General features: G+C 41.8%; 1 protein-coding gene, 1 long non-coding RNA gene and 1 pseudogene across 3 annotated transcripts; all 3 read right to left on the bottom strand.

Moving 5' to 3' along the window:
- Nucleotides 1-6,343: 6,343 nt before the first annotated feature.
- LOC110492683 lies at nt 6,344-7,763 on the bottom strand (annotated as a pseudogene).
- A 128-nt stretch (nt 7,764-7,891) lies between these two features.
- Nucleotides 7,892-24,411, bottom strand: LOC118939586. The gene is made up of 3 exons (XR_005036620.1): nt 24,318-24,411; nt 23,767-24,207; nt 7,892-8,211 (listed from the first exon to the last, which is right to left on the bottom strand). It is a non-coding gene; the product is annotated as an uncharacterized LOC118939586 (long non-coding RNA).
- On the bottom strand, nt 21,593-24,937 carry LOC110492682 (aerolysin-like protein). Of its 2 annotated transcripts, XR_005036619.1 has the most exons (5): nt 24,771-24,937; nt 24,398-24,428; nt 22,646-23,173; nt 21,823-22,356; nt 21,593-21,765 (listed from the first exon to the last, which is right to left on the bottom strand). XR_005036619.1 is itself a non-coding variant. In XM_036947722.1 (4 exons), exons 3-4 carry the CDS (start codon nt 23,126-23,128, stop codon nt 21,907-21,909), a joined length of 933 nt encoding a protein of 310 aa, XP_036803617.1. In that variant the 5' UTR covers nt 23,129-23,173; nt 24,398-24,428; nt 24,771-24,937; the 3' UTR covers nt 21,705-21,906. The 2 variants fall into 2 exon arrangements, 1 of the variants encoding a protein (XP_036803617.1); XM_036947722.1 differs by having other exon boundaries at nt 21,705-22,356.
- Between the last annotated feature and the right edge of the window lie 1,026 nt (nt 24,938-25,963).

Below are 25,963 nucleotides of genomic sequence, written 5' to 3'. Positions count from 1 at the left end.
AGACCCTTTACTCAGTACTTTGTTGAAGCACCTTTGGCGGCGATTACAGCCTCGAATCTTCTTGCTACAAGCTTGACACTCATGCATTTGGGGAGTTTCTCCCATTCTTCTCAAGCTCTGTCAGGTTGGATGTGGAGAGTCAGTACACAACTATTTTCTGGTCTCTTCAGAGATGTTCGGTCAGATTCAAGACCAGGCTCTGGCTGGGCAACTCAAGGACATTCAGAACCTTGTCCCAAAGCTACTCAATCGTTGTCTTGGCTGTGTGCTTAGGGTTGTTGTACTTTTGGAATGTGAACCTTTGACCAAGTCTGAGTTCCTGAGCGTCCTCAAGCGGGTTTTCATCAAGGATCTCTCTGTACTTTGCTATGTTCATCTTTCCCTCGATCCTGACTAGTCTCCGAGTCCTTGCCGCTGAAAAATATTCCCACAGCATGATGCTGTCACCACCATGCTTCACCGTACGGATGGTGCCAGGTTTGCTCCAGACATGACGCTTGACATTCAGGCCAAAGAGTTCAATCTTGGTTTTATCAGACCAGAGAATCTTGTCACCTCTCTGACCAAGGCCCTTCTCTCCTGATTGCTCAGTTTGGCCTGGCGACCAGCTCTTGGTAGAGTCTTGGTGGTTCCAAACTTCTTCCATTTAAGAAGCCACTGTGTTCTTGAACGTAGCCCTGTTTCTTTGTATCCTTGAACGTAGCCCTGTCTTTCATTTTTATTCTTTGATTTCACCTGTGTTAGTTACTCACCTGGTCTCATCAGCTCCTTATTTAGTTCAGTTCATTCTGTTTGTGCCTTTGTAAGGAATTGTTCATTTTGACTCTACTAAGCCTTTTCCTAGCTCGTTTGTCAGAACTTGTTATAGCCTTCAATCCTAGTTTTGATTCATCTGCCTGTTTGTCTACCTGTGTATCACCATTGCCTGCGACCACGATTCCTGCCTTCTGCAAAGGCGAAATAAACACCTGCCACGCTCTACGCGTGAATCTACACCTTTTTCTCCCTGAGTATTCATTACAGCTGCAACATAACAAATGTAGGAAAAGGCAAATCTATAGATTTCACTTGACTGGGAATACAGATATGCATCTGTTGGTCAAAGACACATAATGAAAAAGGTAGGGGAGTGGATCAGACAACCAGTCAGTATCTGGTGTGACCACCATTTGCCTCATGTAGTGTGACGTCTCTCCTTCACATAGAGTTGATCAGGCTGTTGATTGTGACCTGTGGAATGTTTTCCCACTCTTCAACGGCTATGCGAAGTTAATGGATATTGGCTGGAACACGCTATCGTACATGTCAATCCAGAGCACCCCAAACATGCACAATGGGTGACATGTCTGGTGGGTATGTAAGGCCATGGAAGAACAGGGACATTTTCAGATGCCAGGAATTGTGTACAGATCATTGCGACATGAGGCCGTGGATTATCATATTTGTATTTAATTTGTAATTAACCTTTATGTTACTAGGCAGTTAAGAACAGTTACATTCTTATTTACAATGATGGCCTAACCCGGACGATGCTGGGCTAATTGTGCGCCAACCTATAGGACTCCCAATCAGGGCCGGATGTGATACAGCCTGGATTCGAACCAGGGACTGTAGTGACACCTCTTGCACTGAGCTGCAGTGCCCTAGAAAGCTGCTCCACTTGGGAGCCCGAATGCTGAAACGTGAGTTGATGCGGGCGGATGAATGGCACGACCAACACTTTAATGGGCCTCAGGATCTCATCACTTTATCTCTGTGCATTCAAATTGCCATCAATGAAGTGCAATTGTACTTGTTGTCCCTAGTTTATGCCTGCCCATGACATAATCACACCGCCACCATGGAACTCTGTTCACAATATTGACATCAACAAACCCCGACCTCTATGACACCATAGACATGGTTTGCAGTTGTGAGGCTGGTTGGACATAGTGACACATTCTCTACAATGACATGGTAGAAAAATTCCCTGGCAACAGCTCTCGTGAAAATACCTGCGTTCAGCATGCCAATGGCACTCTTCCTCAACATCATATATCTGTGGCATTGTATTCTGTGACAAAACTGCACATTTTAGAGTGGCCATTTATTGTCCCCAGCACAAGGTTCACCTGTGTAATGGTCATACTGTTTAATGAGCTTCTTGATATGTCACACCTGTCAGATGGATGGATTATCTTGGCAAAGGGAAAATGCATAACAACGACAGTGTTCAGTGTATTCCCCCAGGTGATGCAGTGGGACCAACACTTTACATGGTGATATATATTATTGTTCAGTGTATTCCCCCAGGTGATGCAGTGGGACCAACACTTTACATGGTGATATATATTATTGTTCAGTGTATTCCCCCAGGTGCTCCAGTGGGAACAACACTTTACATGGTGATATATATTATTGTTCAGTGTATTCCCCCAGGTGATGCAGTGGGACCAACACTTTACATGGTGATATATATTATTGTTCAGTGTATTCCCCCAGGTGATGCAGTGGGACCAACACTTTACATGGTGATATATATTATTGTTCAGTGTATTCCCCCAGGTGATGCAGTGGGACCAACACTTTACATGGTGATATATATTATTGTTCAGTGTATTCCCCCAGGTGATGCAGTGGGACCAACACTTTACATGGTGATATATATTATTGTTCAGTGTATTCCCCCAGGTGATGCAGTGGGACCAACACTTTACATGGTGATATATATTAGTGTTCAGTGTATTCCCCCAGGTGCTCCAGTGGGACCAACACTTTACATGGTGATATATATTATTGTTCAGTGTATTCCCCCAGGTGATGCAGTGGGACCAACACTTTACATGGTGATATATATTATTGTTCAGTGTATTCCCCCAGGTGATGCAGTGGGAACAACACTTTACATGGTGATATATATTATTGTTCAGTGTATTCCCCCAGGTGATGCAGTGGGAACAACACTTTACATGGTGATATATATTATTGTTCAGTGTATTCCCCCAGGTGATGCAGTGGGAACAACACTTTACATGGTGATATATATTATTGTTCAGTGTATTCCCCCAGGTGATGCAGTGGGACCAACACTTTACATGGTGATATATATTATTGTTCAGTGTATTCCCCCAGGTGATGCAGTGGGACCAACACTTTACATGGTGATATATATTATTGTTCAGTGTATTCCCCCAGGTGATGCAGTGGGACCAACACTTTACATGGTGATATATATTATTGTTCAGTATATTCCCCCAGGTGCTGCAGTGTCAAAAGGTAATTTAATTAATTCCAGGATTTGCACATTTGGATGCGTTGAGTAATTAAATATTAATTTAAAGTCTTTCACGTTATTTATCTTAATCGATTCAAAAACTCAATCATGGACACTCTTACTGACAGTTGTGGCTGCTTCGTGAAGTCTATTTGGTTCTATATTTTTATATTTTTAATCACCATTTTTAAGCACCATCCCTTTTGGTACATTGTAAGTAAGAAATGTTTTCTTAAGTGACTTGCCTAGTTAATCATTTAGATAGTCCCACTGAATAACTACAGAGTTACTAGTGTTAGTAATTGAACTGAACATGCTCATCAGTTGATACATAGTTGAATGTGGAGTAGATCATCTGTAGACACAAACTCAGCTCAACTTGTTTGACTTTATTTTGAGTTAAAAAATCATTTTTTTTTATTTGACCTTCATTTAACTAGGCAAGTCAGTTAAGAACGAATTGTTATCGACAATGACGGCCTAGGAACAGTGTGTTAACTGCCTTGTTCAGGGGCAGAACAGATTTATACCTTGTCATCTCAGGGATTTGATATTGCAACTTTTCAGTTAAAGACCCAATGCTCTAACCACTAGGCTACCTGCTGCCCCATAGTGACAGGATTTACAACAGAAATGCTGTTAGTTGCAGCTGAGATGCTGCTTGTATTCTACACAATGTATAGTCCAATATTTACACGTCTTTTGGGTTAGGGGGATTGAGGCAAGTGTTTAAATTGTGCAGTATTTAGCAGTCACAATACGAGTCTGTTAACAGATGTGAATGTACTCGTGTTTGAGGGACTGCGTGTGTTAATCATAATAAACCATTTGTTAGAAAGAGATCAACGTAACGACAATATTTGTGAATAGTATATCCAATGGAAATTGAAATTTAACTGGAGATATGTCAAGTAATTATTTATTCAGTGTTCATAAACTCCAATGATGTTTATCTGTCTGATACCCAGAGGTTGTAAAGTTCTGGTCTTCAATAAAACAGACAGAATTCCCAGCTCACAATTGATCAGATCCAGATGTGTTTGCGAGAGCTCTCAAGGTTTCACAAATACATTCCTTTTATACCATCCTAACCTACGCACACCAACACAGGGATTTTCTCATGAGTCTCACCACAGTTTATAACCACTCAGCTGACCGTTCCAGGCTCCCCCAGACACCATAACTCTGGAGGAGCTCTCCCTGTCCTCTCTTATCTCCACATACATTCAACACCATAGTACCCTCCAAGCTCGTCATCAAGCTCGAGACCCTGGGTCTCGACCCCGCCCTGTGCAACTGGGTACTGGACTTCCTGACGGGCCGCCCCCAGGTGGTGAGGGTAGGCAACAACATCTCCTCCCCGCTGATCCTCAACACTGGGGCCCCACAAGGGTGCGTTCTGAGCCCTCTCCTGTACTCCCTGTTCACCCACGACTGAGTGGCCACGCACGCCTCCAACTCAATCATCAAGTTTGCGGACGACACAACAGTGGTAGGCTTGATTACCAACAACGACGAGACGGCCTACAGGGAGGAGGTGAGGGCCCTCGGAGTGTGGTGTCAGGAAAATAACCTCACACTCAACGTCAACAAAACTAAGGAGATGATTGTGGACTTCAGGAAACAGCAGAGGGAACACCCCCCTATCCACATCGATGGAACAGTAGTGGAGAGGGTAGCAAGTTTTAAGTTCCTCGGCATACACATCACAGACAAACTGAATTGGTCCACTCACACAGACAGCATCGTGAAGAAGGCGCAGCAGCGCCTCTTCAACCTCAGGAGGCTGAAGAAATTTGGCTTGTCACCAAAAGCACTCACAAACTTCTACAGATGCACAATCGAGAGCATCCTGGCGGGCTGTATCACCGCCTGGTATGGCAACTGCACCGCCCTCAACCGTAAGGCTCTCCAGAGGGTAGTGAGGTCTGCTCAACGCATCACCGGGGGCAAACTACCTGCCCTCCAGGACACCTACACCACCCGATGTCACAGGAAGGCCATAAAGATCATCAAGGACATCAACCACCCGAGCCACTGCCTGTTCACCCCGCTATCATCCAGAAGGCGAGGTCAGTACAGGTGCATCAAAGTTGGGACCGAGAGACTGAAAAACAGCTTCTATCTCAAGGCCATCAGACTGTTAAACAGCCACCACTAACACTGAGTGGCTGCTGCCAACACACTGACACTGACTCAACTCCAGCCACTTTAATAATGGGAATTGATGGGAAATTATGTAAATATATCACTAGCCACTTTAAACAATGCTACCTTATATAATGTTACTTACCCTACATTATTCATCTCATATGCATACGTATATACTGTACTCTATATCATCGACTGTATCCTTATGTAATACATGTATCACTAGCCACTTTAAACTATGCCACTTTGTTTACATACTCATCTCATTTGTACATACTGTACTCGATACCATCTACTGTATCTTGCCTATGCTGCTCTGTACCATCACTCATTCATATATCCTTATGTACATATTCTTTATCCCCTTACACTGTGTACAAGACAGTAGTTTTGGAATTGTTAGTTAGATTACTTGTTATTACTGCATTGTCGGAACTAGAAGCACAAGCATTTCGCTACACTCGCATTAACATCTGCTAACAATGTGTATGTGACAAATAACATTTGATTTGATTTGATTTGATTCCTTTCTTCCTAGGTACATGCCATATAACCCCTTCCTAATGGACAAACATTATTTAATACTACAAGAAAGACAGGGTAGAATTCTTGTTCTTGTTATAGTGCAGTATACCTCGTTTAGTCATTATTGATAAAAATCCCATAACAAGATATGGCAAACACACAAGACAAATTCTTTATGAAATCAAATTATCGTTACATAACATTGTGTTTATGGTAAATGGGGGTCTAACCATAAAACATTTTGAAATTAATGTTGTTCAATAATTCATACAAAGTGTTATTCAAATGTCATTGGACACAAAAGGCACCGGATTGTAGGAAAGATCCACCTATTGTTATACCCTCTGCTGATACAAAGAAAACTGGGTCCAATTAGAGTCACTCAAAGATGATCATAATAACAGAAAAGGCACACAAAGAATCAGTCATGGTGTCAATTTCTATCACTGTGCATACTATTCATGATGTCATACACTGGTATCATCTCTCCTTTGTGGATACCCTCAATGAAGTGTAAGTCACACCAGTGTAGATGCCTTTGGATGGGAAGACCAGCTGACTGCCGTTCATGCAGGTGACTTTCACTATGGCCCTGTAGTCAAGGTCGAAATTTGCTTTCCCCATTGTGATCTCAACATTCATGGTCTTCCCTGGTGGGATCTTCAGGTTGATGGTATCTGATTCTGTTATGGTCTCTGTCTTCTGCAGGCTGGTGGACTGCTCCACTCCCACGGTCAAGCTGAACCCTGATGACAGCTCGACCAGATCTGGGATCCCCACGTTGACCAACAAACTCAAGGTGGACTCTATTTTGTTGCTGACGGACCAGGAGGAAGACTTGGTCAGGGTTTTGCTGTATGTAATGGACTCTTCTTGAACCAAGGAGGTGTCGTTCTGGTGAGAGATGGATTTCACATATTCTGGGGTCACCTAAAATCAACACACAAAGATACAAGTTGTTCAAACAAGACAAAGACAATTTAAGAACTGATCATCGGTGAGGAACTGATAAATAGATTTTTAGAAAGCCAACAATAATAACGTGTGTGCTATCTTGGCCTGATGCTTATGTGAAAAGGTTTAAAAAAATAAATAAAAGGATGTTGGGGCTATTTTACTGATCAAGGCCAATTAAACATAAGGAATGACTGTCCTAGAAATGAGATGCTTGATGAATGTCGACCTCCATATTGGATTACATGTTTTAAAGTGGACAGCCCCCTTAATGTTAGAGCATCAGCCCTCCCTCTCTCCACCACTACCTCTTCCTCCTCCCCTCCCTCCCTCTCTTCCCCTCTTCCCTCCTTCCCCCTCTTCCCCTCTTCCTCCTCCCCTCCTCCCCTCTCTTCACCACTACCTCCCTCCCTCCCCTTAATGGTAGAGTTTTCCTGAGCTGTCTACACACATCTATGGAAGAGCTCACCTGGGGGTTGAAGAGAGACAGGGTGGGATACTCCATGTCGGTCAGCACGGACGACTTGATGGTGTTGATGAAGAGGAAGCCCATGCAGTCAATGTCCGAGCCAGACCTGCCCTCCAGCCCCAGGCAGAATCCGGACCCCACATCTACGGTGTACTCTTCAGTACTTCAGTGGCCAGCTGGTCATTTTTTCAAAGAACTGCCGATTCTTACTCGTCGTGAACTTGATGGTACCCAGACGTGTGCCTGCGCCGTTACCCACACAGAGACAGCTTGGTGATGCGCTCGCTGAGGTCAAACTCAAACTCATTGAAAGTGTTCGCATCTCCATAGGTCGAAAAGTGCCTGTCCACTAGCTCCTCCCGCACAGAACAGCCTCCTCCACCACCGATCAAATGCAGTGTGGTTGCCATGTGTGTGCGTCACGTAACCTGAAAGACAAATTTGTACGGATCAATTTATGAAGCCTCCAACTCAAAGGAGCTCTGATTCAGACATTCAAATCCTTGGAGTCCCTCTCCTACTCCCATTACCTCCCCTCTCTACCTCCTGCTGTTTCTTCCTGATCAACACCATGGAGTTCCTCTCCTACTCCCAGCACCTCTCCCCTCTTCAACACCATGGAGTCCATCTCCTACTCCCAGCAGCTCCCTACTCTACCTCCTGCTGTTTCTTCCTGATCAACACCATGGAGTCCATCTCCTACTCCCAGCACCTCCCACTCTACCTCCTGCTGTTTCTTCCTGATCAACACCATGGAGTCCCTCTCCTACTCCCAGCACCTCCCCACTCTACATCCTGCTGTTTCTTCCTGATCAACACCATGGAGTCCCTCTCCTACTCCCAGCACCTCCCACTCTACCTCCTGCTGTTTATTCCTGATCAACTTGGTGAATTATGTGTAATGAAACATATTGTTGTGTAAGTGAGCACGTCAATATTCATTAATATATAACAATATTCATTAACACAGGTTGCAGTATTAACAGGTATGCATTAATATATTGTGAAATTAATTCTAAAATAATTCTGATGTTGTTATAATTACAAATTATCATGAATAATGATGAGTACAAATCTTACAGGTGCTACATCAGAATATGAGTTGTTTATGGTGCTGGAACTCATCTCTCCAAACAAAGTTGCCTCTTTGAAATATCTGAAAGAATAAAGACTGAATTGTATTAATATAAAACAATATTCATTAACACAGTCTGCAGTATTCACAGGTATGCATTAATATATTATGAGACTGTCTAATATAGAACAGGGTCTGTCAAGCTTTTAAAGTACCTGTCCAATTAAAACTGACCTGAACATATATTACACAGGATCAGCAGAGTTTGCTAGAGAAACCTGTGTTTCGTCACTCACCTGAACACATTTTACACAGGATCAGCAGAGCTATCTAGAGAAGCCTGTGTTTAGTCACTCACCTGAACACATATTACACAGGATCAGCAGAGCTAGCTAGAGAAACCTGTGTTTAGCCACTCACCTGAACACATATTACACAGGATCAGCAGAGCTAGCTAGAGAAACCTGTATTTAGCCACTCACCTGAACACATTTTACACAGGATCAGCAGAGCTAGCTAGAGAAACCTGTGTTTAGTCACTCACCTGAACACATATTACACAGGATCAGCAGAGCTAGCTAGAGAAACCTGTGTTTAGTCACTCACCTGAACACATATTACACAGGATCAGCAGAGCTAGCTAGAGAAACCTGTGTTTAGTCACTCACCTGAACACATATTACACAGGATCAGCAGAGCTAACTAGAGAAACCTGTGTTTAGCCACTCACCTGAACACATATTACACAGGATCAGCAGGGCAGGCCAATGTCCACCATGTGAAAACGCTTATGCAGGCCTTAGTTTCAAAGATGGGTATACATTCTCTAATTTAAGTAAGCTTCCATGTTAAAGATGCATAAGGTAAGACTTAACAATCTGGTGAAATTGTCATTACACACTGTCAGCTATCAGTATTTAAAATTGTTCTGAGAGAAGATCCAGCTTCTATGACTACCGTGATGAAACATATCAACTTCATTATTTGGGATTTATTACCAGTTATGTCTGCAGGCAGAAGGCACAGAAAGCAAACCAGAGTGTGTGAGAGAGTTGAGCAACACGCAACTCCCCGTGGAGTGAAGAAATGTATGGGATTGCAGGTGCGGGCAAGGATGACAGAAAAGAGGTATGGGATTGCAGGTTCGGGCAAGGATAACAGAGGCAGAGAATTTAGAGTTAACAGGGAATTTATTTCCTTCACACTGTAAATTGGGGAAAATGGTCTGGACAGAACCAAAGCAAAGAAAGTAAAAGTTAAAGCCCCCTCTCCTACCTTACCTGCCTTGTACCAACCTGTATGCCCGCAGGGCTAAACTCAAAAGCATTGTTACATTCCTGGGACCACTTAAATGGTACTTTGTGACTGAGCAGAGATGTAAGGGGAGCTCCTACTGTTGAAAAATTCTTACAGAACGTACGATAGTACCCTACCATCCCCAGGAATCTGCGCAACTGGCGGTGAGTTGTTGGAGCAGGAAAAGCAACAATTGCTTCCACTTTGCCAGTTACTGGACGCACTTGACCTCGTCCCACCTGTTTCCCTAAGTAAGTCACAGTAGCCTTCCCAAACTCACTTGGCCAAATTGAGGGTTAAAGATGCTTTCTCCAACCTCTGAAACACACTTTAACTTCTCTAGGGTGGGGGCAGCATTCAGAATTTTGGGTGAAAAGCATGCCCAAATTAAACTTCCTGCTTCTCGGGCCCAGAAGATATGATATGCATTTAACTGGTAGATTTGGATAGAAAACAATCTAAAGTTTCCAAAACTGTGTCTGTGAGTATAACAGAACTGATTCGGGAAGTATTATTTGTTGTTGTTGTAGTTTTCTATTCAATTCCATTACAGTATCCATTGACTTAGGACTCAAATTGCAGTTCCTATGCCTTCCACTAGATGTCAACAGTCTTTAGAAATTGTTTCAGCCTTGTATTCTGAAAAATGAGGAAGTAAGAGCAGTCTGAATGAGTGGACGCTAAAGTGTCACAGAGCTTTTTCATGCGGCGACCGAGAGAGTCCCTTTCTTGTTTACCTTTTATATTGATGACGTTATTGTCCTGTTGAAATATTAGCGATTATTTAGGCTAAAAACAACCTGAGGATTTACATTATACATCGTTTGACATGTTTCTATGAACTTTACAGATACAATTTGGATTTTTTTGTCTGCTTGTTTTGACTGCATTTGAGCCTGTGAATTACTGAAGAAAACGCGAGAACAAAGCAGAGGTTTTTGGATATAAAGAGACTTTATCGAACAAAAGGAACCTTTTTTGAGTAAATGTTGCTGGTTGCTGAGTGCAACCATATGATCATCAAAGGTAAAGGATTAATTTTCTCTATTTCTGACTTTCTTAGTTTTCTACTTGGCTGGTTACTGTTTGTAATGATTTTGTCTAGTGGGCTATGTTCTCAAATAATCGTATGGTATGCTGACACCCTGGTTGGATTCACAAGAAGTTAATCTTTTAACCTATGTAAAATTAATTTTGTTTTCTGAATGTTTATAAAGAGTATTTCTGTATTTGAATTTGAATTTGGCACCCAGCAGTTTCACTGGCCGTTGAAGAGGTGGGACGCAAACGTCTCACGTACCCAAGAGAGGTTAAGGTGGCGAGATGATCAGACGTACCCAAGAGAGGTTAAGGTGGCGAGATGATCAGACCAAGTAGACAAATGAATCACCACATCGTCAAGGTAAGCAGTAAATTTGGCAGATCCACGAACACAGTGTTAAGGCTGAGAAAGAAAAGGTGAGAAAGTAGGAAAAGATGACCTCTAAACAAAAGGAGAACGTCTCGCCACTGGATCTCTCGCTCCACACTCGAGACCTCTCCCTGCAAACCATGACAGATGAGTATGAGGCTGAGCGGAGCAAGGGCGACACCTACGTGTCTAAAATAAAACCCTCAACTCCCAGATGGACTCTGCAACGCAGCAGAATACCACGCTTAGGTATCATCTGGAGGAACTCCAGAACAGCGCTATCGCGGGACAACCGAACCAAGCATCCTTGCTCACATCCGGAGCTCAAGGAACGAGGGAATGTAGACATCAGGAGATTTCAGCCTTTTTCTCTTGGCCATTCAGCCCAAAGTGACATAGCAACTCCTCCCCAACGCAACCACATCTTGACTTTCCTCTTGGCCATTTGGCCCACAATTCTACACGGGAGAGTGCAGATGCTCCTCGTGCACTTGGCGGGGATCGCCTTGACAAAATCTTCAAAAACTTTCCGCCTCTCTGACCCCGTTCCAGGAAAGCCAAATGACACTGAAACATTCTTAGCAGACATAGAGGACGCCTTGGATGGCTACCCAAAAGCTATGAATGCTGACAGACTACCTATTGAAGCGAACACCCAACAGACACGTGACAAGGTTCATCCGTCTACAAGAGCAACACATGCAAAATGACTACACTAAGCGAGCTACGATTTAGAAAATAGAATTAAGTGGTTCTGCGACTCGCAAACACGACAGCTCGTTGGCTAACAATATCAAACAACCCTCGAAATGAAAACTCACAAGCCTACTATCATAGGCTTCGTTCAGCTTACTTTGGCATGCTCACTGAAACAGAAATGGAATACCTATTACCATTCAAACAACTGTTTCTGTCAAACTTGTCTCCCAACCTCATCAACTACTTGGGCCCTACTGGTCGGTTTGCCGATCTCGAAGCTCTGAGAGCTTGCAGGCACCGCTTTCGAAGCATCAAAAGACTAAGGGCTAGGAGCCCGGACACCTTGGCTTTCGAGCTTAGGCGTGAACCATCACGCCAATAGAAGGTGCAGCATCAGGGACAGGTGCGGTAAAAGATGACTCACAATGGGGGTGGCTACCAAGTAACCACCACACCGATAACCACCACATTAGTATTGTGTGTCGATCAGTAACACAACATCTCAATTTTATCTATTTTAAAGTCAGGCAATAACATAGCAAAATGTGGAAAAGGTTATGGGGTGTGAATTCTTTCTGAAGGCGCTGTACATCCTGTCAAGATGTTCTCTTCATGTTTAAAGCCAGATGTACACCAGACATTTTTGGACACGATTTAGCTTTTCCCAGACAAGTTTTTGAGATGGCGGCATGCGCTCTAGATGGCGGGAGGAGAGGTCATAAAATGTCTCGCTCGCTAAGGAACAATTTCAGGGTTTTCTCACAAGGTTTATAATTTTAGGCTGCAGTTGCAACAAAGAAAATATATAGTCATACTTTGGTTAGCTAAACACGCTGAAACCCTTCAAAAGCTAGCTAGCTTATTAGTTGGACATCGTCAACATTTCTTAAATGGCTTGACTAATTTCAAAATGATTCAAAATAGCTAATTAGCTAGCTAACATCTTCATAGATAGCAGCATGGAGTCAGGACATAACCAAACTGAGATAATGGATGTTAAGACCACCAAGGAGAAAAGGGGCATTGCTGAAACTCATTCATATGCTTGCAGTGTAGAAAAGGGGGGGGGGGGTGAATTGGGGGGGGGGGGGGGGGGGGGGCTAAAATCAAAGAGAGAGCAGATGACATCATGGACTTGGTGTAAAAGAACACTGTCTGCATCGTTAACCTGAAGAAAGTGATTGATTTCAATGCTGAAGAAGTAAATACTCTGAAGGAGCAGAACGCAACATTGAATACTCAAGTTGCAAAGCAGGAGAAGAAACTAATTGAAAATGGAGTCAAAGGTTAACGAGACTGACAGAGATGGAATCTTCAAATTGACGGAATCACAGAAAGATCTGATGAGAACATCAAAGCAAAACTGAATGATATTTGCAGGGCAATAGTCCCGGAGGACGAGCAGAATATTGTTGCAGGTTCTCTGGGTGTGGTGCACCGCCTGGGTAGGCTGGGAGATGTGGAGAACAACCAGCCACCGCGACCAGTGATCATGACATTAGTCTCCAGGACAGCGACGGATCTGATTAGGAAAAGTGCTAAGAAAAATGACTATTTAAAGAACAACCTGTGGTTAGAGGAGGCCCTGACAGCGTTTGATAAAGACACGTAGAATCGTCTGTGGCCCATGATTGAAAGAGCAAGGAATGAAGGGGAAAGTGCATATTTGGCAGAAGTCAAGGCTTTTGTTAATGGAAGGGAAATTCGCGCTGGCGACTAGCTTCATGGTTACTGGATTTACCAAGTCAGTGTTGCAGGACTGATTTTTATTTGCAACGGGTAAAAGTTTTTCTTGTTTGTTTTTTTTATGGCAGGGAAAGCCGCACTGACACTTAATGTTAGTTTGATTTGTTAGATATTTGTTTTAACAATGCATGGTGCAAATGTTATTTACAATTGGTAAAAAAAAAACTGAAACGTTTTCACTTTAGATCTACCACCTGGACTGTTTTTATTTGCCACTAGCAAGAATGTTTCATTTGATGACAATCCGGTTCTTGTGAATTTATACACGTTTCACATTCTTCATACTGGGATAGAAAATGTCCTTTTCTATTTTTTCTAATTTATTTTTGTGTCGTGAAAATGAGAGCGATAGCTTTTAATTAATTCAAGAAACTCATGTCTGTTCCACCGACACTGCCTGTTGGAAGTGTCAATGGGGGAATGGTATTTTGCTTTCATTTGGTTGCAATTGGTCAGCAGGTGTATATGTTTTAAAGGGCAACTTTAAGGGTCATAAACTGAGTCATGAAGAAGATGATGTAGGGAGATGAATTATGCTATTGGTAGATGTCAACCACGTTCAATTCATTGGTGTGAATACTTATGCAACCAATAACAAGTCAAGTAACAGTGTTTAATTTAGAGACATTGAGAGGAAATTAAGTAAAATGATGTCTTAATTTCCGTTGGTCAGAGTTATATTGGGTAGATATTTCAATACAGTATTACATGATAATCTATATAGATGGCCTCCTAAGGATAGCAACTCTGATTGTGAGATAAGGAATATGTTTAAGGTCAGGTGTTCATGATATTTGGAGACATAAGAACCCATATAAAGTATGTTTACATGGAGTACCAAAGATGTATCTATAAAATCCTGTAATGACTTCTGGCTGGTATCTAAAGATATGTCTGACAAGGTTGACACCGTCTCTATAGAACCAGTGATTCTAACAGAACACAAAGGGAATTCAATAAAGATAAATATGCATGGTTTGTCAACACATTTTTTTTGTAAATATTAGTAATGACATTTGATATAAGGCTTTTTTGCTATTTAAAAAAAAAAATTGTACCAAGAGAAGAATATAACATCATAAAGGGAATGAAAAAAACGGATCTAAATAATCAGCAATTACTGGAGCTATCATTACTGCAAATGCAGTTAGACTGTATCTATGAGGAAAAGGCCCTGGGAGCGTTTGTAAGATCAAGACAAAATTGTATGGAAGAGGGAGAGAAAAATACAAAATATTTATTTCATTTTGAAAAAAGTTTTTTATCAGAATCTGTATACATCAGCCCAGTCAACTTCCAATATGAATTATTTCTTAGACAATGTAGCAAACATTGCTAAGAAGATAGATAATGAATTCAGAGATTTTTGTGATGGTGAGTTATCCGAAATTGAGATTAAATATTGTATTAAAAGCCTTCAGGACAATAGATCCCCTGGACATTATGGTTTAACAAGCAAGTTCTACAAAACATTCAACGATCGATTGATTCCTTTCATTCTTCCAACAATCAATAGAAAAAGGAGCGTTACCGGCTTCCTTAAACCAAGGTGTAATTACTTTGATTCCCAAACCTAATAAGGATAGTCTTGATATAGACAACTGTAGGCCCATTAGCCTGTTGAATAATGATGGAAAGTTTTTTGCCCATGTATTTGCTAAGAGGTTGAAACAAAGCTTAAATCATATAATCTATGAAGAACAATCTGGTTTTATACATGGTCGACACATTAGATTATCTTAGATGTGATTGAATATAATGACCTCATTCTCGATGATAGTTTTATGTTTGTTGATTTTTATTAGGCTTTTGACACAGTAGAACATGAAATTCTGTTCAAGGCAATACATTTTTAGGGGTTTGGTGACTTTAAAAAAAAGCAGCCCAAACTTTATGTAGTGGTTGAACTACAGTGCCTTGCGAAAGTATTCGGCCCCCTTGAACTTTGCGACCTTTTGCCACATTTCAGGCTTCAAACATAAAGATATAAAACTGTATTTTTTTGTGAAGAATCAACAACAAGTGGGACACAATCATGAAGTGGAACGACATTTATTGGATATTTCAAACTTTTTTAACAAATCAAAAACTGAAAGATTGGGCGTGCAAAATTATTCAGCCCCCTTAAGTTAATACTTTGTAGCGCCACCTTTTGCTGCGATTACAGCTGTAAGTCGCTTGGGGTATGTCTCTATCAGTTTTGCACATCGAGAGACTGACATTTTTTCCCATTCCTCCTTGCAAAACAGCTCGAGCTCAGTGAGGTTGGATGGAGAGCATTTGTGAACAGCAGTTTTCAGTTCTTTCCACAGATTCTCGATTGGATTCAGGTCTGGACTTTGACTTGGCCATTCTAACACCTGGATATGTTTATTTTTGAACCATTCCATTGTAGATTTTGCTTTATGTTTTGGATCATTGTCTTGTTGGAAGACAAATCTCCGTCCCAGTCTCATTTCTTTTGCAGACTCCATCAGGTTTTCTTCCAGAATGGTCCTGTATTTGGCTCCATCCATCTTCCCATCAATTTTAACCATCTTCCCTGTCCCTGCTGAAGAAAAGCAGGCCCAAACCATGATGCTGCCACCACCATGTTTGACAGTGGGGATGGTGTGTTCAGCTGTGTTGCTTTTACGCCAAACATAACGTTTTGCATTGTTGCCAAAAAGTTCAATTTTGGTTTCATCTGACCAGAGCACCTTCTTCCACATGTTTGGTGTGTCTCCCAGGTGGCTTGTGGCAAACTTTAAACAACACTTTTTATGGATATCTTTAAGAAATGGCTTTCTTCTTGCCACTCTTCCATAAAGGCCAGATTTGTGCAATATACGACTGATTGTTGTCCTATGGACAGAGTCTCCCACCTCAGCTGTAGATCTCTGCAGTTCATCCAGAGTGATCATGGGCCTCTTGGCTGCATCTCTGATCAGTCTTCTCCTTGTATGAGCTGAAAGTTTAGAGGGACGGCCAGGTCTTGGTAGATTTGCAGTGGTCTGATACTCCTTCCATTTCAATATTATCGCTTGCACAGTGCTCCTTGGGATGTGTAAAGCTTGGGAAATATTTTTGTATACAAATCCGGCTTTAAACTTCTCCACAACAGTATCTCGGACCTGCCTGGTGTGTTCCTTGTTCTTCATGATGCTCTCTGTGCTTTTAACGGACCTCTGAGACTATCACAGTGCAGGTGCATTTATACAGAGACGATTACACACAGGTGGATTGTATTTATCATCATTAGTCATTTAGGTCAACATTGGATCATTCAGAGATCCTCACTGAACTTCTGGAGAGAGTTTGCTGCACTGAAAGTAAAGGGGCTGAATAATTTTGCACGGCCAATTTTTCAGTTTTTGATTTGTTAAAAAAGTTTGAAATATCCAATAAATGTCGTTCCACTTCAAGATTGTGTCCCACTTGTTGTTGATTCTTCACAAAAAATACAGTTTTATGTCTTTATGTTTGAAGCCTGAAATGTGGCAAAAGGTCGCAAAGTTCAAGGGGGCCGAATACTTTCGCAAGGCACTGTATGTCAAAGTGGAATGTAGGTCTGTGAAATTAGCTCACGAGACATCCCAAATATTTGGTGGAAAAGGTAGCTCTTCCTACATGTACATATTACCTCAATTACCTTGACAAACCGGTATCCCCGTTTATTGACTGTACCAGTACCCCCCTGTATATAGTCTTGCTATTGTTATTTTACTACTGCTCTTTAACCTTTCTTGCGCAGGCGTTCCGCTAGCGGAACTCCTTGACAACATTCCGCTGAAGAGGCAGCGCGGGAAAGTCCAATACAGAAAATGAAAGATAAACATCTTGTTAATCTACCCATCGTGTCCAATTTCAAAAAGGCTTTACAGCGAAAGCACAACATATAATTATGTTATTTCAGACCCAAGTATAAAAAAACAGCCATTTTCCGGCCAAAGATAGGAGTCACAAAAAGCAGAATTATACACAAAATTAAACACTCTTTGATGATCTTCATCAGATGACACTCATAGGACATCATGTTACACAATACATGTATGTTTTGTTCGATAATGTGCATATTTATATCCAAAAATCTCAGTTTATATTGGCGCGTTACGTGCAGTAATGTTTTGATTCCAAAACATCCGATGATCTTGCAGATAGCAACAGAAATCCCAGAAATACTCATAATAAACATTGATAAAAGATACAAGTGTTATTCACAGAATTAAAGAGACTTCTCCATAATGCAACCGCTGTGTCAGATTTTTTTTTTAAACTCATGGCTTGTTTTTGCTCTGACATGCTGTCACGGCCATTAAAAGAAGAGGACCAAGGTGCAGCGTGGTGAGTGTACATTGTCTATTATTAATAAAAATGACGCCAAACAAAACAATAAACACTACAAAAACAAACAGTAAAGCTAAAGGCTATGTGCCCTAAACAAAGTCAACTTCCCACAAACACAGGTGGGTAAAGGCAGCCTAAATATGGTTCTCAATCAGAGACAACGATAGACAGGTGTCCCTGATTGAGAACCCTACCCGGCCAAAACATAGACATACAGAACATAGAATACCCACCCCAACTCACGCCCTGACCAATCCAAACTAGACAAGGTTCACCGTGTAATGTTGTTTAATCAGATTCTTGATATGTGGCTGAAGAATCAGAATTAGCTCGGTAACATAGATAATTAAGATGTCTTATCTACATATTATGCTTAAATGATTGAACTCTTGTTATTAGAATGTATCTCTTTGGACTCTGGTGTTGGCAGTTGCACTTCCTCCCTCCTTTGGGCCTCAATCACCTGGGGCCCAGAGAGGCGAGAAGTCAGGCTTGTCTAGCACATGTCCCTGTTGCTATGCAGAATACCAGAAAGAGAAGAGGACAGGAGAGAACATTGTCTTCATATGATGGCGTGATTATTGGGGAACCAATTACTTGTCTCCACAATGTCTGTGCTCCAGTTACTCTCTCCTTCAGCCTTGGGGGAGATATGGTCTGATACGGGATGTGTGGGGTTAGTGTCTGGAACCATTGTACATTATCTCTGATGTTGCACCTATCCTGGGATAGTGTATGACCCAGAGGCTCACTCTCCTCAATGAGCTTGTCTAGGCGTGTGCTCAAGACATGGGTTTTTACTTGAGATAGGGGTATGTGGAGCTGACCGCTGATTTATGCCATAGAATGAGTTGGTGGTTCTGTACTGTGAGGTACCAGGGATGAGATCAGAGCCTTGTCTTAGGGGCCAAACTCTGTACAATAAGAACAGTCTCCATAACAAATGCTATCTGGCTGGAGGATACTCCTATCTCATTTATCAAGTCTCACCTTGTGACCTATTCCACACATCTGTTGTTTGTCATGTAGACTAAGGGGGGGGGGGGGGGGGTGTATCTTTGCCATATAAAAGATGTTGGTACTCTTTCTGTCTGGGCTCTCAACCGTAACAGTCAAGAGTGTTGTGTTGACCAGCCTCATTGTTGCAGAGCTTTCACTCTATTCACTCTGTGTGCATGTCGTGAGCTTGCTCCTTTAGTAATAAGTGAATAAAGATTTTTGATGAACTACAACTTTGACTAAGTTTGTCTCTCATCATTTGATAATACAGAAACTACCACCACAGATATGCCACACTTGTCAGGTGGATGGATTACATTGGCAAAGGAAAAATGTTCACTTACAGCGATGTAAACACATTTTGTGAAAATAGTTTGAGAGAATTACATTTTTTGTGTGTGTGGAATATTTATGGGATCTTCTATTTCAGGTCATGAAACATGGGACCAACACTTTACATGTTGATCTACAGTGGGGCAAACAAGTATTTAGTCAGCCACCAATTGTGCAAGTTCTCCCACTTAAAAAGATGAGAGAGGCCTGTAATATTCATCATAGGTACACTTCAACTATGACAGACAAAATGAGGAAAAAAATGCAGAAAATCACATTGTAGGATTTTTAATACATTTATTTGAACATTTTGGTGGAAAATAAGTATTTGGTCAATAACAAAAGTTTTATCTGAATACTTTGTAATATACTCTTTGTTGGCAATGACAGAGGTCAAACGTTTTCTCTCTTTTCAATGGTTTTAACCTTTGTTTAACTAGGCAAGTTGTCAGCTGAGAACAAATTCTTATTTACAATGACAGCCTAGGAACTGACGGGCAGATCGACAGATTTTTACCTTGTCAGCTTGGGGATTCAATCTAGCAACCTTCGGTTACTGGCCCAACGCTTTAACCACAAGGCTACCTGCCGCCAGATAGTTACTAGAATATGCTCTTAAATTGAAACTGATATGCAGCTGAGATGCTGCACAATTTACAGTCCAATATATAAACTTATTTGGGGGAAGGGGGGATTGGGGCAAGTGTTTAAATTGTGCAGTATTTAGCAATCATAATATTCTGTTAGCAGCAGTTGTGATGTGCATGAGTGTGTGTGTGTGTGTGTGTGTGTGTGTGTGTGTGTGTGTGTGTGTGTGTGTGTGTGTGTGTGTGTGTGTGTGTGTGTGTGTGTGTGTGTGTGTGTGTGTGTGTGTGTGCTGACAAACACATTGGAAGATTCTGATATTAAATAATAAATTAGTCATGATAAACAATTTGATTAGAAAGAGAACTCAACGTAATGATAATTAAAATATTTGTGAAAAATATTTGTGAATATTTGTGAATTGCATTAATATTATATCAAATGGAAGTTTGATATGGTAAAGTTTTTATGGTAAATTTGGGTCTAATCATATATTAAAACATTTCACAAAGAATGTGGTTCAGTAAGTACTCATTCAAGGGTTTTTCTTTATTTTGACTATTTTCTACATTGTAGAATAATAGTGAAGACACCAACACTATGAAGTAACACATATGGAATCATATGGTTGAGGTGGACTCTTCTTCTTGGTGAAATAGCCCTTACACAGCCTGGAGGTGTGTTGGGTCATTGTCTTGTTGAAAAACAAATGATAGTCCCACTAAGCTCAAACCAGAAGGGATGGTGTATCGCTGCAGAATGTTGTGGTAGCCATGCTGGTTAATTGTGCCATGAATTCTAAATAAATCACAGACAGTGTCACTAGCAAAGCACCCCCATACCAAAACGCCTCCTCCTCCATGCTTCACGGTGGGAAATACACATGCAGAGCTCATCCGTTTGCCCACAATGCGGCGGTTGGACGCAACGGTTTGGATCCAAAAACTCAAATTTGGACTCCAGCCCAAATGACACATTTCCACCAGTCTAATGTCCATTGCTCAGATTTCTTGGCCCAAGCAAGTCTCTCTCTTCTTATTGGTGTCTTTTAGTAGGGGTTTATTTCGACCCTGAAGGCCTGATTCATGTCTCCTATGAAAAGTTGATGTTGAGATGTGTCTTTTACTTGAACTATGTGAAGCATTTATTTGAGCTGCAATTTCTGAGGCTGGTAACTCTAATAAACTTAGACATGCAGCAAAGGTAACTATGGGTCTTCCATTCCTGTGGCGGTCCTCATGAGAGCCAGTATCATCATAGCGCTTGATGGTTTATGCGACTGCACTTGAAGAAACTTTCAAAGTTCTTGAAATTTTCCAGATTGACTGACCTTCATGTCTTAAAGTAATGATGGACATTTTGGTTTCTCTTTTCTTATTTTAGCTGTTCTTTCCATAAAATGGACTTGGTATTTTACCAAATAGGGCTGTCATCTGTATACCACCTCTACCTTGTCACAACACAACTGATTGGCTCAAACGCATTAAGAAGGAAATCAATTCCACAAATTAACTTTTAAGAAGGCACACCTGTTAATTGAAATGCATTCCAGGTGACTACCTCATGGAGCTGGTTGAGAGATTGCCAAGAGTGTGCAAAGCTGTCATCAAGGCAAAGGGTGGCTATTTGAAGAATCTAAAATCTATTTTGATTTGTTTAGCACCTTTTGGGTTACTACATGATTCCATATGTGTTAGTTCATAGTTTTGATGTCTTCCCTATTATTCTGCAATGTAGAAAATAGTCAAAATAAAGAAAAACCCTTGAATGAGTAGGTGTTCTAGTGTATGTGGTAACATGTCATGGAACACAAAGGCACCGTATTGTAGGAATGACCCACCTGTTGTTAAACCCTCTGCTGAGACAGAAAGAAAGAGCTGAGTCAACTGGGTTGAATTAGAATCACTCAAAGTTTATCATAATAACAGAAAGAGCTGAGTCAACTGGGTTGAATTAGAATCACTCAAAGTTTATCATAATAACAGAAAGAGCTGAGTCAACTGGGTTCAATTAGAATCACTCAAAGATGATCATAGTAACAGAAAAGGCACACAAATAATTAGTTAATTCTATCACTGTACTTATTATCTCTCCTTTGTGGATACCCTCGCTGAAGTGTAAGTCACACCAGTGTAGACGCCATTGGATGGGAAGACCAGCTGACTGCCATTCATGCAGGTGACTTTCACTTTGGCCTCGTAGTCGAGGTCGATATTTGCTCTCCCCACTGTGATCTCAACATCCATGGTCTTCCCTGGCGGGATCTTCAGATTGATGGTATCCGATTCTGTTATGGTCTCTGTCTTCTGCAGGCTGGTGGAATGCTCCACTCCCACGGTCAAGCTGAACCCTGATGTCACCTCGACCAGATCAGGGATCCCTGCTTTGACCGACACATTCAAGGTGGACTCTATCTTGTTGCTGACGGACCAGGAGGAAGTCTTGGTCAGTGTCTTGCTGTATGTAATGGACTCTTCTTGAACCAATGAGGTGTCATTGTGGTGAGATAGAGATTTCACATATTCTGGGGTCACCTAAAATAAACACACACACATAGACACACACACAAATATACAAATTGTTCAGACAAGACAAAGACAATTTAAGAGCTAGTCATCAGTGAGGAACTGATCAATTGTTTTTTAGAAAGCCAACAATAATAACTAATGTGTCTGTATGTGTGTCTGACTGTCCTAGAAATTGGATGCCTGATGAATGTCGACCCCCATATTGGATTATGTTTTAATGTGGACAGCCCCCTTAATGATAGAGCATTGGTAGAGTTTTCCTGAGCCGTCTACACACATCTATAAAAGAGCTCACCTGGGGTTTGAAGAGGGACAGGGTGGGATAATTCATGTCGGTCAGCACGGACGACTTGATGGTGTTGATGAAGAGGAAGCCCATGCAGTCGATGTCTGAGCCATACCTGCCCTGCAGCCCCAGGCAGATTCCAGAGCCCACATCTATGGTGTACTCAGTCTTCAGTCCCCAGCTGGTCATTTTTTCAAAGAACTCCCGGTTCTCACTCGTCGTGAACTTGATGGCACCCAGACGTGTGCCGGCGCCGTTACCCCACAGAGACAGCTTGGTGATGCGCTCGCCGAGTTTGAACTCAAACTCATTGAAAGTGTTAGCATCTCCAAAAGTTGCTACTTTCCCGTCGGTAAGCTCCGCCCGCACAGCTTTCACCTGCCAGCCTTCCACCGCCACTCCGATCTTCTTGAGGGTGGCACCGTTGTTCATGCCGTGGAATTCAAATGGACTGCCTCCTTGACCACCTATTAGATCCAGTGTGGTTGCCATGTTGAGGGTGTGTGCGTGTGCGCGCGCGTGCGTGCGTCAAGTAACCTAAGAAATACACATTTGTACATACTGTAACTCTAAGCTCCAACTCAAAGGAGATCTGATTCAGACATTCAAAGCACCAAAAGGAAATTAAAGAACAAGATATAAGGATCAAACGATAACCAAGGGATATACTGACTCATGGTTGGAATTAGAGGTCAAGCAACATACTATATCAGTCTAATGCAGGGCTCATCAACCTTGTTCCTGGAGAGCTACCCTCCTATAGGTTCACACCAGGGCTCATCAACCTTGTTCCTGGAGAGCTACCCTCCTGTAGGTTCACTAAAACCCCAGTGGTAACTAATCTGATTCAGCTTGTTAATTATTAGAATCATGTGGACTAGATTGGGATTGGAATTAAAAAATACAGGACGGTAGCTCTGGTCTAGGGTGAGTAAATTGCTGCACAATCCTCAGGTCACTGAGAATTACACATTCTTAAATTGCTCCTAACTCCTCCTTGTCCTCCACCCTCCTCTGATTTTTACATCTCTATTCGTATGAAATCTATCACACCCATTCCTTCCTAATCAGCTAGGAACCTCAGAGTCACCATGGAGTTCCTCTCCTACTCCCTGTACCTCCCTCTCTACATCCTGCTGTTTCTTCCTGATCAACACCATGGAGTCCCTCTCCTACTCCCTGCACCTCCCCACTCTACCTCCTGCTGTTTCTCCTGATCAACACCATGGAGTCCCTCTCCTACTCCCTGCACCTCCCCACTCTACCTCCTGCTGTTTCTCCTGATCAACACCATGGAGTCCCTCTCCTACTCCCAGCACCTCCCACTCTACATCCTGCTGTTTCTCCTGATCAACACCATGGAGTCCCTCTCCTACTCCCAGCACCTCCCACTCTACCTCCTGCTGTTTCTCCTGATCAACTTGGTGACTTATGTGTAATGAAACATGTTGTTGTGTAAGTGAGCACGTCTCTATGCATTTTAAAATTAATTCTGATGTTGCTATAATTACAAATTATCATGAATAATGATGAGTATGAATGTAATTGATGCTACATCAGAATATGATAACCTGCCCTATAATGATGAGTATGAATGTAATAGATGCTACATCAGAATATGATAACCTGCCCTATAATGATGAGTATGAATGTAATAGATGCTACATCAGAATATGATAACCTGCCCTATGATGATGAGTATGAATGTAATGTAATAGATACCACGTCGGAATATGAGGTGTTTTTGGTGCTGAAACTCACCTCTCCAAACAAAGTATCTTCTTTTAAATATCTGAAAGAGTAAAGATTTAATTGAATTAACATTTAACAATATTCTTTAAGACAGGCTGCACTGTTCACAGGTATTCAATAATATATTATAATATAACTTACAAACAAACTTACGAACGAACGGACAGACTGATCTGTAGTCCCCTCCCCAATTTCATCGTAGGGGACAACAAACCCATACCATATTTGTTTAACTAGACTATAACTGATTAAGCAACTGTTTCAGAATAGGAAGCATATGTTCCCTGAAAGTTTTGTTCATTTGTTGGTCAAAATAAAAACATAGCTTTCAAATATTTCCTCATATAGCAAGATGAGTTATTTAGAGACATTGTGTACTTACATAGAATGATATGCAGGCCTCAGTGTTAAGGATGACTATAGATGATCTTGATGAAAGAAAACTGATTGGTCTGATTCAATATGCAATAAAGTTGTTTAAGAGTCAAGACTCTGAGTGAAGTTCAAAGACGCAACAGCGGAATATGTGTCTCTGGAGTGGAGAGGCACTCTTTCATATAGCAGCCAAACTCCTCCCACGCCCATAAAATGATGTACATCAGAATTTCCACAGAACCTTTCACCCTGAATAAACATTGTATCGTGCTTATCATGACAGATGTGTTTGGTGAACATTCAACACCAGGGACACCTGAAGTTCATATTAAATTAATCATTCTCTATTTTCACTTAACTGGAGAAGTTAAAACAAACACGTACAAAGTACTAGTCTGCCAAAAGGTCCGCCAGGGAGGTCCCTTCAGTTCTCTTATATACTGCTATACAAAAAACCCCAAAAGAAACGACATGGGCATGGTTCATAGGGTTGGTTCCTGCAGGTATCTGTCAGGAACCAGATCACACTCCCAATCATAGCCAGATCTCTTCGCACTGACATTTTTTATTTTACCTCCAGACTAACCTCCAGACGAGCTTCAATGCCATACAACTCTCCTTCCGTGGCATCCAACTGCTCTTAAACGCAAGTAAAACTAAATGCATGCTTCTCAATCGATCGCTGCCCGCACCTGCTCGCCCGTCCAGCATCACTACTCTGGACGGCTCTGACTTAGAATACGTGGACAACTACAAATACCTGGGTGTCTGGTTAGACTGTAAACTCTCCTTCCAGACTCACATAAAGCATCTCCAATCGAAAATTAAATCTAGAATCGGCTTCCTATATCGCAACAAAGCATCCTTCACTCATGCTGCCAAACATACCCTTGTAAAACTGACCATCCTACCGATCCTTGACTTCGGTGATGTCATCTATAAAATAGCCTCCAACACTACTCAACAAACTGGATGCAGTCTATCACAGTGCCATCCGTTTTGTCACAGTGCCATCCGTTTTGTCACCTATACGCTCTCGTTGGTTGGCCCTCGCTTCATACTCGTCGCCAAACCCACTGGCTACAGGTTATCTACAAGTCTCTGCTAGGTAAAGCCCCGCCTTATCTCAGCTCACTGGTCACATAGCAGCACCCACTCGTAGCACGCGCTCCATCAGGTATATCTCACTGGTCACCCCCA

This window comes from Oncorhynchus mykiss, chromosome 16 (genome assembly GCF_013265735.2).
Source record: "Oncorhynchus mykiss isolate Arlee chromosome 16, USDA_OmykA_1.1, whole genome shotgun sequence".
In the NCBI taxonomy this organism is placed as follows: Eukaryota; Metazoa; Chordata; class Actinopteri; order Salmoniformes; family Salmonidae; genus Oncorhynchus; species Oncorhynchus mykiss.
The sequence above is the reverse complement of the archived record's forward strand: the minus strand, read 5'-3'. Positions and strand labels throughout refer to the sequence as shown.

What these genes read in the sequence shown, in the direction of transcription:
- LOC110492682 (XM_036947722.1), bottom strand. Translation starts at nt 23,128, where the DNA reads ATGGCAACCACACTGGATCTAATAGGTGGTCAAGGAGGCAGTCCATTT. An exon ending in TGTCCCTCTTCAAACCCCAG is followed by an intron (nt 22,357 to 22,645) that starts GTGAGCTCTTTT and finishes TGTTTATTTTAG; the next exon opens with GTGACCCCAGAATATGTGAA.